Genomic DNA, 14107 nt, shown 5'->3' with positions numbered 1-14107 from the left:
CATGTAGCAGTTACTGTGCTTAATACTGTAACACACACACACACCATGTAGCAGTTACTGCGCTTAATACTGTAACACACACACACACACACACACACACACACACACCATGTAGCAGTTACTGCGCTTAATACTGTAACACACACACCCACCATGTAGCAGTTACTGCGCTTAATACTGTAACACACACACCATGTAGCAGTTACTGTGCTTAATACCGTAACACACACACACACCATGTAGCAGTTACTGCGCTTAATACTGTAACACACACACACACACCATGTAGCAGTTACTGCGCTTAATACTGTAACACACACCATGTAGCAGTTACTGCGCTTAATACTGTAACATACACACACCATGTAGCAGTTACTGCGCTTAATACTGTAACACACACATACACACACACCATGTAGCAGTTACTGCGCTTAATACTGTAACACACACAAACACCATGTAGCAGTTACTGTAACACACACCATGTAGCAGTTACTGCGCTTAATACTGTAACACACTCACCATGTAGCAGTTACTGCGCTTAATACTGTAACACACACACACACACCATGTAGCAGTTACTGCGCTTAATACTGTAACACACACACACACCATGTAGCAGTTACTGCGCTTAATACTGTATCACACACACACACCATGTAGCAGTTACTGCGCTTAATACTGTAACACACACACACACACACACACACCATGTAGCAGTTACTGCGCTTAATACTGTAACACACACACACACCATGTAGCAGTTACTGCGCTTAATACTGTAACACACACACACCATGTAGCAGTTATTGCGCTTAATACTGTAACACACACACACACACACACACCATGTAGCAGTTACTGCGCTTAATACTGTAACACACACACACACACCATGTAGCAGTTACTGCGCTTAATACTGTAACACACACACACACACACCATGTAGCAGTTACTGCGCTTAATACTGTAACACACACACACACACACCATGTAGCAGTTACTGCGCTTAATACTGTAACACACACACACACACACACACCATGTTGCAGTTACAGCACTTAATGCTGTAACACACACACAGGTCTCAGATCAGGCAAAGTCTCTGATCAGGCAAACACAGGTCTCAGTTTTCTATTGACACATTTTCAGACTGTGTATTATCCACACACTGTTCGTTCATTGCTGGCCAGTTTCTGACCAGTTTCTGACCAGTTTCTGACCGGTTTCTGACGATATTATTCGACTTGAGGTTCGTTCTCACCACAGCAGAGACGTGGCAGGTGATGTGTGTTATGGACGTGGCAGGTGATGTGTGTTATGGACGTGGCAGGTGATGTGTGTTATGGACGTGGCAGGTGATGTGTGTTATGGACGTGGCAGGTGATGTGTGTTATGCTGGAACAATTTATCAGGCACAACAGTGTTTCTTGGGGATTCTACACATATCGGTGCCGACTGCCAGACTGAGGTAAGTCTACTCCAGACATATCCAACTAACGTGGCCCCCCAGTAAGGAACACTGAGGTCAAGCTAATCAGAGTAATCAGAAGGTCAGAAGTAATCAAAAGTCTCACCACTGGCAGGTTTCCACTGTTGGGTCCCTGAACAAAACTCTTAACCCTCAATTACTCAAGTTGTGTTCAGTCATGATTCTAAGACACTTTGGATAAAACGTGTCGGCTATATGCTTTAAATAAATAAAAACAGCTACCACAGGGTAACGTCAAACCCACTAACCACAGATTAAGATCAAACAGACTAACCACAGGGTAAAATCAAACAGACTAACCACAGAGAAAGATCAGACTAACCACAGAGAAAGATCAGACTAACCACAGAGAAAGATCAAACAGACTAACCACAGGGTAAGATCAGAGTAAGATCAAACAGTCTAACCACAGAGTAAGATCAAACAGACTAACCACAGACTAAGATCAAAGACTAACCACAGACTAAGCTCAAACAGACTAACCACAGACTAAGCTCAAAGAGACTAACCACAGACTAAACTCAAACAGACTAACCACAGAGTAAGATCAGAGTAAGATCAAACAGACTAACCACAGACTAAGATCAAAGACTAACCACAGACTAAGATCAAACAGACTAACCACAGAGTAAGATCAAACAGACTAACCACAGACTAAGCTCAAACAGACTAACCACAGACTAAGCTCAAACAGACTAACCACAGAGTAAGCTCAAACAGACTAACCACAGACTAAGCTCAAACAGACTAACCACAGACTAAGCTCAAACAGACTAACCACAGACTAAGCTCAAACAGACTAACCACAGAGTAAACTGGGGTATGATCTAAGCAGTTAGCTGCTCTCACCACTGACCTCTCATGAACTTTGCCCTTCTCATCGCCAAGGGTGACGGTCACAGTGCGGACCTTGTCCAGCTGGAAGGCGGGGTCATACTGGTGGAAGTCAGACGTCACCCAGCCGACCCACACTCTGGATGGCTCCTGACCCGGAAATATTCGCACCGCGTAATAGTACTGGCAGACAATAAACACATTAATTAAAACTTAATAGGTCGATACATAAATAATAACACAACCATTCACATAAACACATGTATGTCAATACCAGTTAATGGTCTCATAATCCAGTTATAACTTAAAATAACCTCAAATCATATATAGACATTTGATGCAGAGGAGATAAAAACTCTCAGCCCCTTGAGGACGGGGCTTTACGGTTTTCCCACTCTTACTTTACCTGTGAGGTGTGCTAAGTGCTCACCACTACTGTTCAGTAATTATAGTAATTATAAAATACAGGACAGGATTTGGATTTGAGGGGTAGATTTAGAGGCCCACACATACACACACTGTAGTTAGTGAACTACACGCCGTAGCAGGATATGAGCTGTAGCAGGCAGTAAGCTGTAGTTACTGAGCTGTAAGATGAAGTTAGTGAGCTGTAAACTAGTTAGTGAGCTGTAAGCTGTAGCTAGTGAGCTGTAATCTTTAATTAGTGAGCTGTATGATGTGGTCAGTGAGCTCTAGGATGTAGTTAGTGAGGTGTATGATGTAGTTAGCAGGTTCTGTAAGTGGCGTGGTGACGTACCGTGGATGTGTGCATTAAACACTCGTAATCATCCCTCTCGTCAGCCAGAACCTCCTCCGAGAGGCGAGCAGAGGAGTTACTTGTACTGAACTCAGGTTTAGACCTCTTCAGCATGAATCTGCACCCCACACACACACACACACAAATGACACAAACATACAAACGCAAAAACATATACAATATTGATGCACAAACATACGCATACAAACATACAAATATACATATATAAAAACACACGATCAGAAAAGTTTGTAATACTTGACTCCTCTAGAGAATAACGTGCCATTTGTATTTAGCGACGCATATGGCTATGAGACAGAGTGAGCGCACCTCTGTTTGAGTTTGGACGGTTTCTCCTGGTTGTAGTCCTTATGGTTGTTGAACTCATCCCTGTCTCTCTCGGGCCCGTTTGGACCAATGTGTCCATGAGCACTCTTCATCAGCACCTCAAAGTCCGACACGGTCTCGAAGTCGTCCAGGTCCTTCTTCGGGGTGAAGATGCTGCCGTTGGCAGGCAGGGTCCCGCCCGCCGGTTTGCCAAAGCTCTCGGCACACTCGATTGGCATGCTCAGCCGGTAAAACGCCATGTCCGTGTTACTATTCTGCGAGCCAAATGACCTCTGTATGACCTTTAGGCATGGGGAACTCTCCACTGAGCCATCGATTCTTGTGACCTTTTTGGAGACAGCGCACAAACACACACACGCATGCATGTAAACACACACACACACAGTGTCTTGCTGTCTTAGTAACCAGCTAACCAGCATTAGGTTTCATTAATTATGCTTGATCTGCATTCTGTGAATCGTGTCATCATTTATTGTCTTAAATCTAAATGCTTTTGTGTGTGTGTGTGTGTGTGTGTATGTAAGCAGACCTCGATGTGCTCATGTCCAGCAGGCACAGTGATGAACTGGGGTAACCTCTGGCTGAGCCACATGGTGACCTCGCGGTTCATGTTTACGGCGAAGGGCTCGAAGCCTTCCTGGAGGCCACAGATGGTGAAGTACTTCAGCGTGCTCACGTCCTTGCCGAGGTTCATACGTCCCACCTGTCCCACTCCCATACTGCACACGGGGATGAAGCCTGCCTCCGTCCACGCCACAGGCACGGAGGACCACGGAAGACCATGGGAGATCACGGAAGACCAAGGTTACAACAAGGAACTCAGGAGAAAAAGATCAAACCTTTAGTTTCCCTTTTAGCTTAAAATATTAACAACCTGCCTATATCACACACACAGATGCCATATTTCACACATACCAACAGAATCAAGCATGTTATTTTGATTCAGTTACTTCAAACTGCCCAACAATGGTTGATTTCACACGTTTAAGACCCAACAGTAATATAGAGTCTAATTTCACTGAAGTATGTGCTGTACCACAGGTGGCCACAAGGTGGTGCCCAAGTTTTTCAAAGCAGCACTGTGCTTCTTGGCTCGGTGTCCTGGGTTATGTGGATAAGTGGGGGGAACAAACACTTTTTTGTTTGTTTGTTGTGTGTGTGTGTGTGTGTGTGTGTGTGTGTGAGAGAGAGAGTGAGAGAGAGAGAGAGAGTGAATGTGGAGTTGCATAACCTTGCTTTGCTCTGCTTATCATGTCTTAAGTGCTTAGACACACACACACACACACACACACATTTATTCTGAAGTCTCTGTTCCCCACCCACCCAAATAAAACAGCACAGCAGTTGATCACCACACACAACAGCCTGTTTCTCACACAGTAACTGAGCTTCCAGACAGAAGAGCACATCTGCTCCGAACCGGTCATGAAGAGACCCTTCTGCTGAGCAAAATGACAGCTCAACCTGAATCTGGAAACGGCGTTAATCAGATGCAGCGATCCGGCTGATTATAGGTGGTGTCACACCTCAGCCAAAGACCATGTTATTTTTCAAGTCCAGCGGTAAACAGAGTCACCGGCGTGAATTGTCAGTCATCTCACATTTATTCTCACTTTACCCAGAGTGCACAGCAGTCGTACTGACCTTCCCAGACCTCGAAGTCTTTGAAGGCGAGTTCGGAGCCGGAGTCATCTAGCAGAACTTCCCCGTTGAGCGTGAACATCATGGTGTGTTCATTCAGATCCACCATACAGCCCACAACATCCCCCGCTAACCACGATCTCCCAAAGTGTTCATTACCCTGGTGCCAGCGCTGAGCCTGGACACACACACACACACACACACACACACACACACACGCCACACACGCGCACACACACACACACACACACACACACACACAATGAGCTTCACAGCAGTATCAAATGAAGAGTTTCAACGCATCCAGAAACATACAGACTAACAGGTAATTTTAGCCGTTATATTCATTTTTTAATGATTAACTTTGGACATTGGAAAGACAGATGGGTTAGAAAATATTTTGTTCACAAAAAGTCAGTACTAAATTGACGATGTGTGAGTGCAGACAACTCTTTCAATTCAGACTGAAGAGTGATAAACTTTTGAGACACCCCTAAGGTCTTGGGTTAGAGGCTAGTGGGGCTTCTGTTTCTACTCATTATAGCAAAGCGAAAGAGGGAGGATATGTTGAGTACAAAGGAAAAAAGACTGTAATAATATAAGTTTGAGGCTTTCAGTTATAACAAAACTTCAGCTTGTGTATGCAAACAACAGTAACGGCTCCAGTATAAACCCCTGAGGTACCTCATACTTGAGAGTGTCTGGGAGGCAGTAAGACTACAACCAGAATGACCTCGGTGTCTTTCCTACGTTTCGTCTCGGTCGCCCCTCCCTGGGATCGTGGTTCCCACGGCAACTCTACTATGTATGTTTACTACCTAGGTTCTGTTTCCTCGTGTTTCCTTGTTTTGGTTTCTTTTTGGTCCGCCCCCTAGTTAGTTCCAGTACCTGTATCTTGTTAATCCTCATTAGTCTTTGTATGTAAACCCCATGTTTGTATTCAACCCGAGTTACGTTACGTTTGTATTGCGCGTGTTCCCTGCCAATTCGGAATTCTGCTTATGTCGTTGGAGTTCCCTCTTCGTCTGTGCAACGTCCCGCCTTTTCAGGATTTACGACCTTTGCTTGTCTATTTGGATTACAACTAAGCTGCATTCTCCTTACTCGGAGAGTCACGCATATGGGCACCCGCGTGCAGCTCACCTTAAACCCGTCGAAGACGAAGGCCTGGTCGTCGGAGCCCAGCTCCAGGTCAGGCAGGCAGCCTGGACGGGTCCAGCCCACGCGCATCTCACCTGCTGTCAGCACCTCCAGCTCGAAATACCACTTCCCGGCATTCACGCAGTAGGTCTTCTCCGCCCGGAAAATCCGGAATCGCTCAGAGGAGGCGCCGTTGATGTCTGTCCGGGCGGCTGCAGCACACACGGCAAAGGGGAGATTTGGACGTTGGATTTCTAGCTGGTTGGAAGATTGTTTCTGCTTTAAAGTCTGAACAGGGAATCTGATGTGAAGGTCTGGAACATTAAGTGTACAGAATACTGCAGTACCAGTGCCCTGCCAAACACAGTAAATGAAAAGTGGACTAAACTCAAAAATCCAAACAGGTGCATAAACACACGTTTTTAGGCTTTTCAGTTTTCCTGAAACTGGTGGACTGTGAGCTCTGTATATAGAGAGGATTGAATTTATTTTATAAATATAGTGATTCAACAATAAATAAGATCACATGAATACCATTAACACATATAAAGATGTATCTGATATTTCAACAAACAGGTCTTGTACTTTTAACCCACCTGTCTCTTAAATGTGAACACATCACACTGTTCAGACTGCTATGCTAACTCCAACACACATTATCAGAGCAAATGTCAAAACAGATTCTTGAGGAAATGACACAGAGGACAATGAAACGTGTGCTGTTGTACTGATTCAGCACAACCCGTGGCCTGCACCGGACACGGTCAGCCCCGCTATACACACTCATAAATCTGACCATGCAGTAAAACACGCCCCCCACCCTCTCTAACTCACTCCACATCAGATACAGGCAGCACGACTGATGCACCAATAAAACGCTACAGTCTCTGGGACTTCACCTCTGACCACCAAAACAGACTCGTCAGCCTTTTTAAGGGGCATGTTGACAGCAGAGAGTCGTGGTCTAGACATGCTGGATTATCATGTAATCTAATAATCTAACATGCTCGATTATCATGTAATATAATCTAATAATATAACATGCTAATCTAATATAATAATCTAACATGCTGGATTAGCATGTCAGCACAATGGTTTCATATAAACAATACATAGAATAAAGTGCTATTACTGCACAAATATTCTCCCAAACTCCTAGACTGTCACATTAGACTCATATTGATGGTGACGATGGCAATTAGAGATTCATACCAACATCTATCTTAGGTCAAACCCTGACAGTAAAATATACCTCCTCTACGCTCACGTTACAGGTCTTGCTCGGTTCCGATCTATTTCCAATCCAACACGTGTGCGTGTACGGTGAGGATTGGGCGCGGTGGTCGGCCAACGGTTCGAAGGAAGTATACGAAGGGTGAGAAAGCGGAAGTGGGACAAAGGTTGTGTTTTCCCATTTCAGCAGAAGTGCTGGGACATCACAGGGGGCTCCGGGGGTTGTGGTCTCCACTGCAGTGCTTTGAACAGTCACTATTGTAAAGTATTGACCTGTACCAGATTTAGGACCAAAAATATCAAAGTTGCCCAAATTTGAACTGAAAATTCAGTTTTTTTGTGTTCAGACTGTCGAAATATCTGATCTATCCCAAAAAGTGGATTTGGGCCATATCTATTATGTAGTACAAATGAACAGGTTTATTGGTACCAGAAAAATGGGTATGAGCAATAAATTGTTTCTAGTTCAGGTCACGGTATTCTTTATTCATTTCTGCTACCTGCACAGCGTAGCTGGACATTCAGCTGCTGGACTGATGTCCTGGAGGGGTTAAACGCGAGCGTCTGGAGCTTTATTTACCGTGGTCCTGGTCAGGGGCCTCCAGGTTGTATCCGTAACCTAGCAACGTGCGCACTGCCTCTCTTAAGCTATCCTTGTTGGATTTCTTGGTTCTGTCGTCCAGTAGGGCGTAAGGCACCAACCGAGGATTCCGCTTGTTCTTCACATCCTACACAGAAAGAAAAGAACACTGCTATTACATACTTGACATGTGCATTATGCCAGATTTCACTTCAAAACTGTGATATGAATATGAAATTTAATTATATTAATGTCAAATTAAATTATAGACTTATCATGGTTCCTTGTAATTCTATCACTGAAGCTTATCAGACATAATCTAGCCGCTATAGTTCATCACACTTAATTTAATTACCACAGTCTATCAGACATAATCTAACCGCTATAGTGCATCACGCTTAATTTAATTACCACAGTCTATCAGACATGATCTAACCGCTATAGTGCATCACGCTTAATTTAATTACCACAGTCTATCAGACATAATCTAACCGCTATAGTGCATCACGCTTAATTTAATTACCACAGTCTATCAGACATAATCTAACCGCTATAGTGCATCACGCTTAATTTAATTACCACAGTCTATCAGACATAATCTAACCGCTATAGTGCATCACGCTTAATTTAATTACCACAGTCTATCAGACATAATCTAACCGCTATAGTTCATCACATTTAATTTAATTACTAGTGTATCAGACATAATCTAACCGCTATAGTTCATCACATTTAATTTAATTACTAGTGTATCAGACATAATCTAACTGCTATAGTTCATCACACTTAATTTAATTACTAGTGTATCAGACATAATCTAACTGCTATAGTTCATCACACTTAATTGAATTACCACAGTGTATCAAAGTCTAGGCAGTATAGTTCATCACACTTAATTTAATTACTACAGTATATCAGACAATCTATCTGCTATAGTTCATCAGACCTAATTTAATTACAACACTGTACCAGATATAATCTAACCACTATAGTTCATCACAATTAATTTAATTGCCACAGTCAATCAGACATAATCTAACCGCTATAGTTAATCACACTTAATTTAATTACTACAGTGTGTCAGAATCTAGCCGGTATAGTTCATCACATTTAATTTAATTACTACAGTGTATAAAAATCTAGCCGGTATAGTTCATCACACTGAATTTAATTACTAGTGTAATCAGGCAATCTAACCACTATAATTCATCACATTTAATTTAATTACCACTGTGTATCAGACATAATCTAACCGCTATAGTTCATCACACTTAATTTAATTACTACAGTGTATCAGACAATCCATCCGGTATAGGTCATCACACCTAATTTAATTACAACAGTCTATCAGAAATAATCTAACCACTATAGTTCATCACACTTAATTTAATTACTACAGTGTATCAGACATAATGTAACCGCTATAGCTCATCACACTTAATTTAATTACCAGTGTATCAGACATAATCTAACCTCTATAGTTCATCACACTTAATTTAATTACTACAGTGTATCAGACATAATGTAACCGCTATAGCTTGTCACACTTAATTTAATTACCACAGTGTATCAGACATAATCTAATCGCTACAGTTCATCACACTTAATTTAATTACCACAGTGTATCAGACATAATCTAATCGCTACAGTTCATCACACTTAATTTAATTACCCGTGTATCAGAAATAATGTAACCACTATAGTTTATCGCACTTAATTTAATTACCACAGTCGATCAGACAATCTAACCATTATAGTTCATCACACTTAATTTAGTTCATCAGACATAACACCATAATATCACAAACTCTAGGAACCCATAGGTCATATTTTAGCCCTTAACCTGATCTCCAACTACTGAGCACCTGCAGATATTAATGTGTGTGTCTGTATTTATGTGCATTTAAATGTAAAAATACCCACATCACTCAGCACAACACACACACACACACACACACAGACACACAACTTCTCTGAGTGCCAGCCACCCTGTCCGTCATGTGGTAGTCATGGATCTCTGTGATGGGGCCTGATTGCGCTGTCAGTCGGTTCCGAGGGTCCGTGTTGCTCCCAACACACTTCACCACAGAACCCTTAATGTGATCCGTGACTAACGCTCACAAGAGAGATGCAGCTCACAGCCTCTTCCGAGGTGTCTCTCCTCTCCAGCACAGACTCAAGGCCACATGTTAATTGTCCTCTCAGACAGGCAGGATCTGCCTGTGTATGTGCATTCATCTTTCTCTCTCTGGATTCCTCTGTCGTTCTTCCTCTCATCTCACTCTCTTTCTCACTTGCTGTGTAGTCTATGGCAGCACAGCATGTAAGCCTGCCTGGCGAAGCCTTTTAATGTCTCGCTAAGGGCAGAGCCGCAGAGAATCGCAGACAGGCACAGACCGCTCCAGAATGGCACATACAGCTACAGACAGGTACAGACCGCCACAGACTGGCACAGACCGCTACAGACTGGCACATACAGCTACAGACAGGTACAGACCGCCACAGACTGGCACAGACCGCTACAGACTGGCACATACAGCTACAGACTGGCACAGACCGCTACAGACTGGCACATACAGCTACAGACAGGTACAGACCGCCACAGACTGGCACAGACCGCTACAGACTGGCAGAGACCGCTCCAGAATGGCACATACAGCTACAGACAGGTACAGACCGCCACAGACTGGCACAGACCGCTACAGACTGGCAGAGACCGCTACAGACTGGCACATACAGCTACAGACAGGTACAGACCGCCACAGACTGGCACAGACCGCTACAGACTGGCACATACAGCTACAGACAGGTACAGACCGCCACAGACCACTACAGACCGCTACAGACTGGCACAGACCACTACAGACCGCTACAGACTGGCACAGACCGCTACAGACTGGCACATACAGCTACAGACTGGCACAGACCGCTACAGACAGGCACAGACCGCTCCAGAATGGCACATACAGCTACAGACAGGTACAGACCGCCACAGACTGGCACAGACCGCTACAGACTGGCAGAGACCGCTACAGACTGGCACATACAGCTACAGACAGGTACAGACCGCCACAGACTGGCACAGACCGCTACAGACTGGCACATACAGCTACAGACTGGCACAGACCGCTACAGACTGGCACATACAGCTACAGACAGGTACAGACCGCCACAGACTGGCACAGACCGCTACAGACTGGCAGAGACCGCTACAGACTGGCACATACAGCTACAGACAGGTACAGACCGCCACAGACTGGCACAGACCGCTACAGACTGGCACATACAGCTACAGACTGGCACAGACCGCTACAGACTGGCACATACAGCTACAGACACGTACAGACCGCCACAGACCACTACAGACCGCTACAGACTGGCACAGACCACTACAGACAGGCACATACAGCTACAGACAGGCACATACAGCTACAGACAGGTACAGACAGACACAGAGAGCTACAGACACAGACATGCACGGAGAACTACAGACAGCACACACCCACACACCCACACCTGTTGGATCCCATAGGTCCATCCCTGTCGAATCCGGTCTCTGGCCCACACGTTGTGGGCGTTCTCTGCGAGTTTGTCCACCATGGCCTCCTGTGTCGACGCAAGCTTGATATGGCTCAGGTCCATCGGAGATGGCTTATACCCACTGGTCAGCTCATATCTGCAAGCAGGACACACACAAACATTAAAGCCCCAAGAAACAAAACTGCAGAGCAGGTCCAGGACTACAGCAGGTATTAACCCATCACCTAGCCATCATATACCCATCACCTACCTATCATCTACCCATCACTTAGCCATCACCTACCCATCACCTAGCCATCACCTAGCCATCATCTACCCATCACCTAGCCATCACCTACCCATCACCTAGCCATCACCTAGCCATCACCTAGCCATCACCTAGCCATCATCTACCCATCACCTAGCCATCACCTAGCCATCACTTAGCCATCACCTACCCATCACCTAGCCATCATCTACCCATCATCTACCCATCACCTACCTATCATCTACCCATCACTTAGCCATCACCTACCCATCACCTAGCCATCACCTAGCCATCATCTACCCATCACCTAGCCATCACCTACCCATCACCTACCCATCACCTAGCCATCACCTAGCCATCATCTACCCATCACCTAGCCATCATCTACCCATCATCTACCCATCACCTAGCCATCACCTACCCATCACTTAGCCATCACCTAGCCATCATCTACCCATCACTTAGCCATCATCTACCCATCACCTACCCATCACCTAGCCATCACCTACCCATCACCTAGCCATCACCTACCCATCACCTAGCCATCACTTAGCCATCACCTAGCCATCATCTACCCATCACCTAGCCATCACCTACCCATCACCTACCCATCATCTAGCCATCACTTAGCCATCACTTAGCCATCATCTAGCCATCACCTAGCCATCACCTACCCATCACCTAGCCATCACCTACCCATCATCTATCCATCATCTACCCATCACCTAGCCATCACCTAGCCATCATCTACCCATCACCTAGCCATCACCTAGCCATCATCTAGCCATCACCTACCCATCACCTACCCATCACCTAGCCATCACCTAGCGATCACCTAGCCATCACCTAGCCATCACCTAGCCATCACTTAGCCATCACCTAGCCATCATCTACCCATCACCTACCCATCATCTACCCATTACCTACCCATCACCTAGCCATCATCTACCCATCACCTAGCCATCATCTACCCATCACCTAGCCATCATCTACCCATCACCTACCCATCACCTAGCCATCATCTACCCATCACCTACCCATCACCTAGCCATCATCTACCCATCATCTACCCATTACCTACCCATCACCTAGCCATCATCTACCCATCACCTAGCCATCTCCTACCCATCATCTACCCATTACCTACCCATCACCTAGCCATCATCTACCCATTACCTACCCATCACCTAGTCCTACTGTTATATTCTGTTGTACAGATATATACTGCCCTACTGTTATATACTGTTGTACTGTTATACTGTCCTATTGTTATATACTGTTGTACTGTTATATATTGTTCTACTGATATAAACTGCTCTATTGTTATATACTGTTGTACTGATATAAACTGTTCTACTGTTATATACTGTCCGACTGTTATATATTGTACTACTGTTATAGTATTGTACTGTTATATTCTGTTCTACTGTTATATACTGTTTCACTGATATATACTGTCCTACTGTTATATACTGTACTACTGTTATATAGTGTTGTACTGTTATACTGTCCTATTGTTATATACTGTTGTACTGATATATACTGTCCTACTGTTATATTCTACTGTTCTATACTGTTGTACTGTTATATTCTGTTCTACTCTTATATACTGTCCTACAGTTATATACTGTCCTACTGGTATATACTGTCCTATTGTTATATAATATTCTACTGTTATATACTGTCCTACTGTTATATACTGTTGCACTGATATATACTGTCCTACTGTTATATACTGTCCTACTGTTCTATACTGTTGCACTGATATATACTGTCCTACTGTTATATACTGTCCTACTGTTATATACTGTTGCACTGATGTATACTGTCCTACTGTTATATACTGTTGCACTGATATATACTGTCCTACTGTTATATACTGTACTACTATTATATAGTCTTGTACTGTTATACTGTCCTACTGTTATATACTGATGCACTGATATATACTGTCCTACTGTTATATACTGTTGCACTGATATATACTGTCCTACTGTTATATACTGTCCTACTGTTATATACTGTTGCACTGATATATACTGTCCTACTGTTATATACTGTTGCACTGATATATACTGTTGTACTGTTATATACTGTCCTACTGTTATATAGTCTTGTACTGTTATACTGTCCTACTGTTATATACTGTTGCACTGATATATACTGTCCTACTGTTATATACTGTTGCACTGATATATACTGTCCTACTGTTATATAGTGTTGTACTGTTATATACTGTTGTATATTCTGCACTACACCTGAACTGACTATGAGTTTCTTTGATGGCATTGTGAT

At 43.9% G+C, this 14107-nt stretch overlaps 1 protein-coding gene across 4 annotated transcripts in view; it reads right to left on the bottom strand.

Moving 5' to 3' along the window:
* Window positions 1–14107, bottom strand: part of ryr2a (ryanodine receptor 2a (cardiac)) — a 196894-nt gene that overhangs the window by 85330 nt on the left and 97457 nt on the right. For all 4 annotated transcript variants that reach the window (XM_035533858.1, XM_035533860.1, XM_035533859.1 and 1 more), the window contains 8 exons: window positions 11542–11701; window positions 8026–8173; window positions 6216–6424; window positions 5076–5250; window positions 3961–4169; window positions 3414–3757; window positions 3084–3201; window positions 2349–2509 (listed from right to left, as the gene is read on the bottom strand). In XM_035533858.1, coding sequence (XP_035389751.1) covers window positions 2349–2509; window positions 3084–3201; window positions 3414–3757; window positions 3961–4169; window positions 5076–5250; window positions 6216–6424; window positions 8026–8173; window positions 11542–11701 — 1524 coding nt within the window. The remainder of the gene's footprint in view (window positions 1–2348; window positions 2510–3083; window positions 3202–3413; window positions 3758–3960; window positions 4170–5075; window positions 5251–6215; window positions 6425–8025; window positions 8174–11541; window positions 11702–14107) is intronic.

The sequence above is a fragment of the Electrophorus electricus genome, chromosome 14 (genome assembly GCF_013358815.1).
Source record: "Electrophorus electricus isolate fEleEle1 chromosome 14, fEleEle1.pri, whole genome shotgun sequence".
Lineage (NCBI taxonomy): Eukaryota > Metazoa > Chordata > Actinopteri > Gymnotiformes > Gymnotidae > Electrophorus > Electrophorus electricus.
Note: the sequence above shows the minus strand (reverse complement) of the source record. Positions and strands in the feature narration are given on the sequence as shown.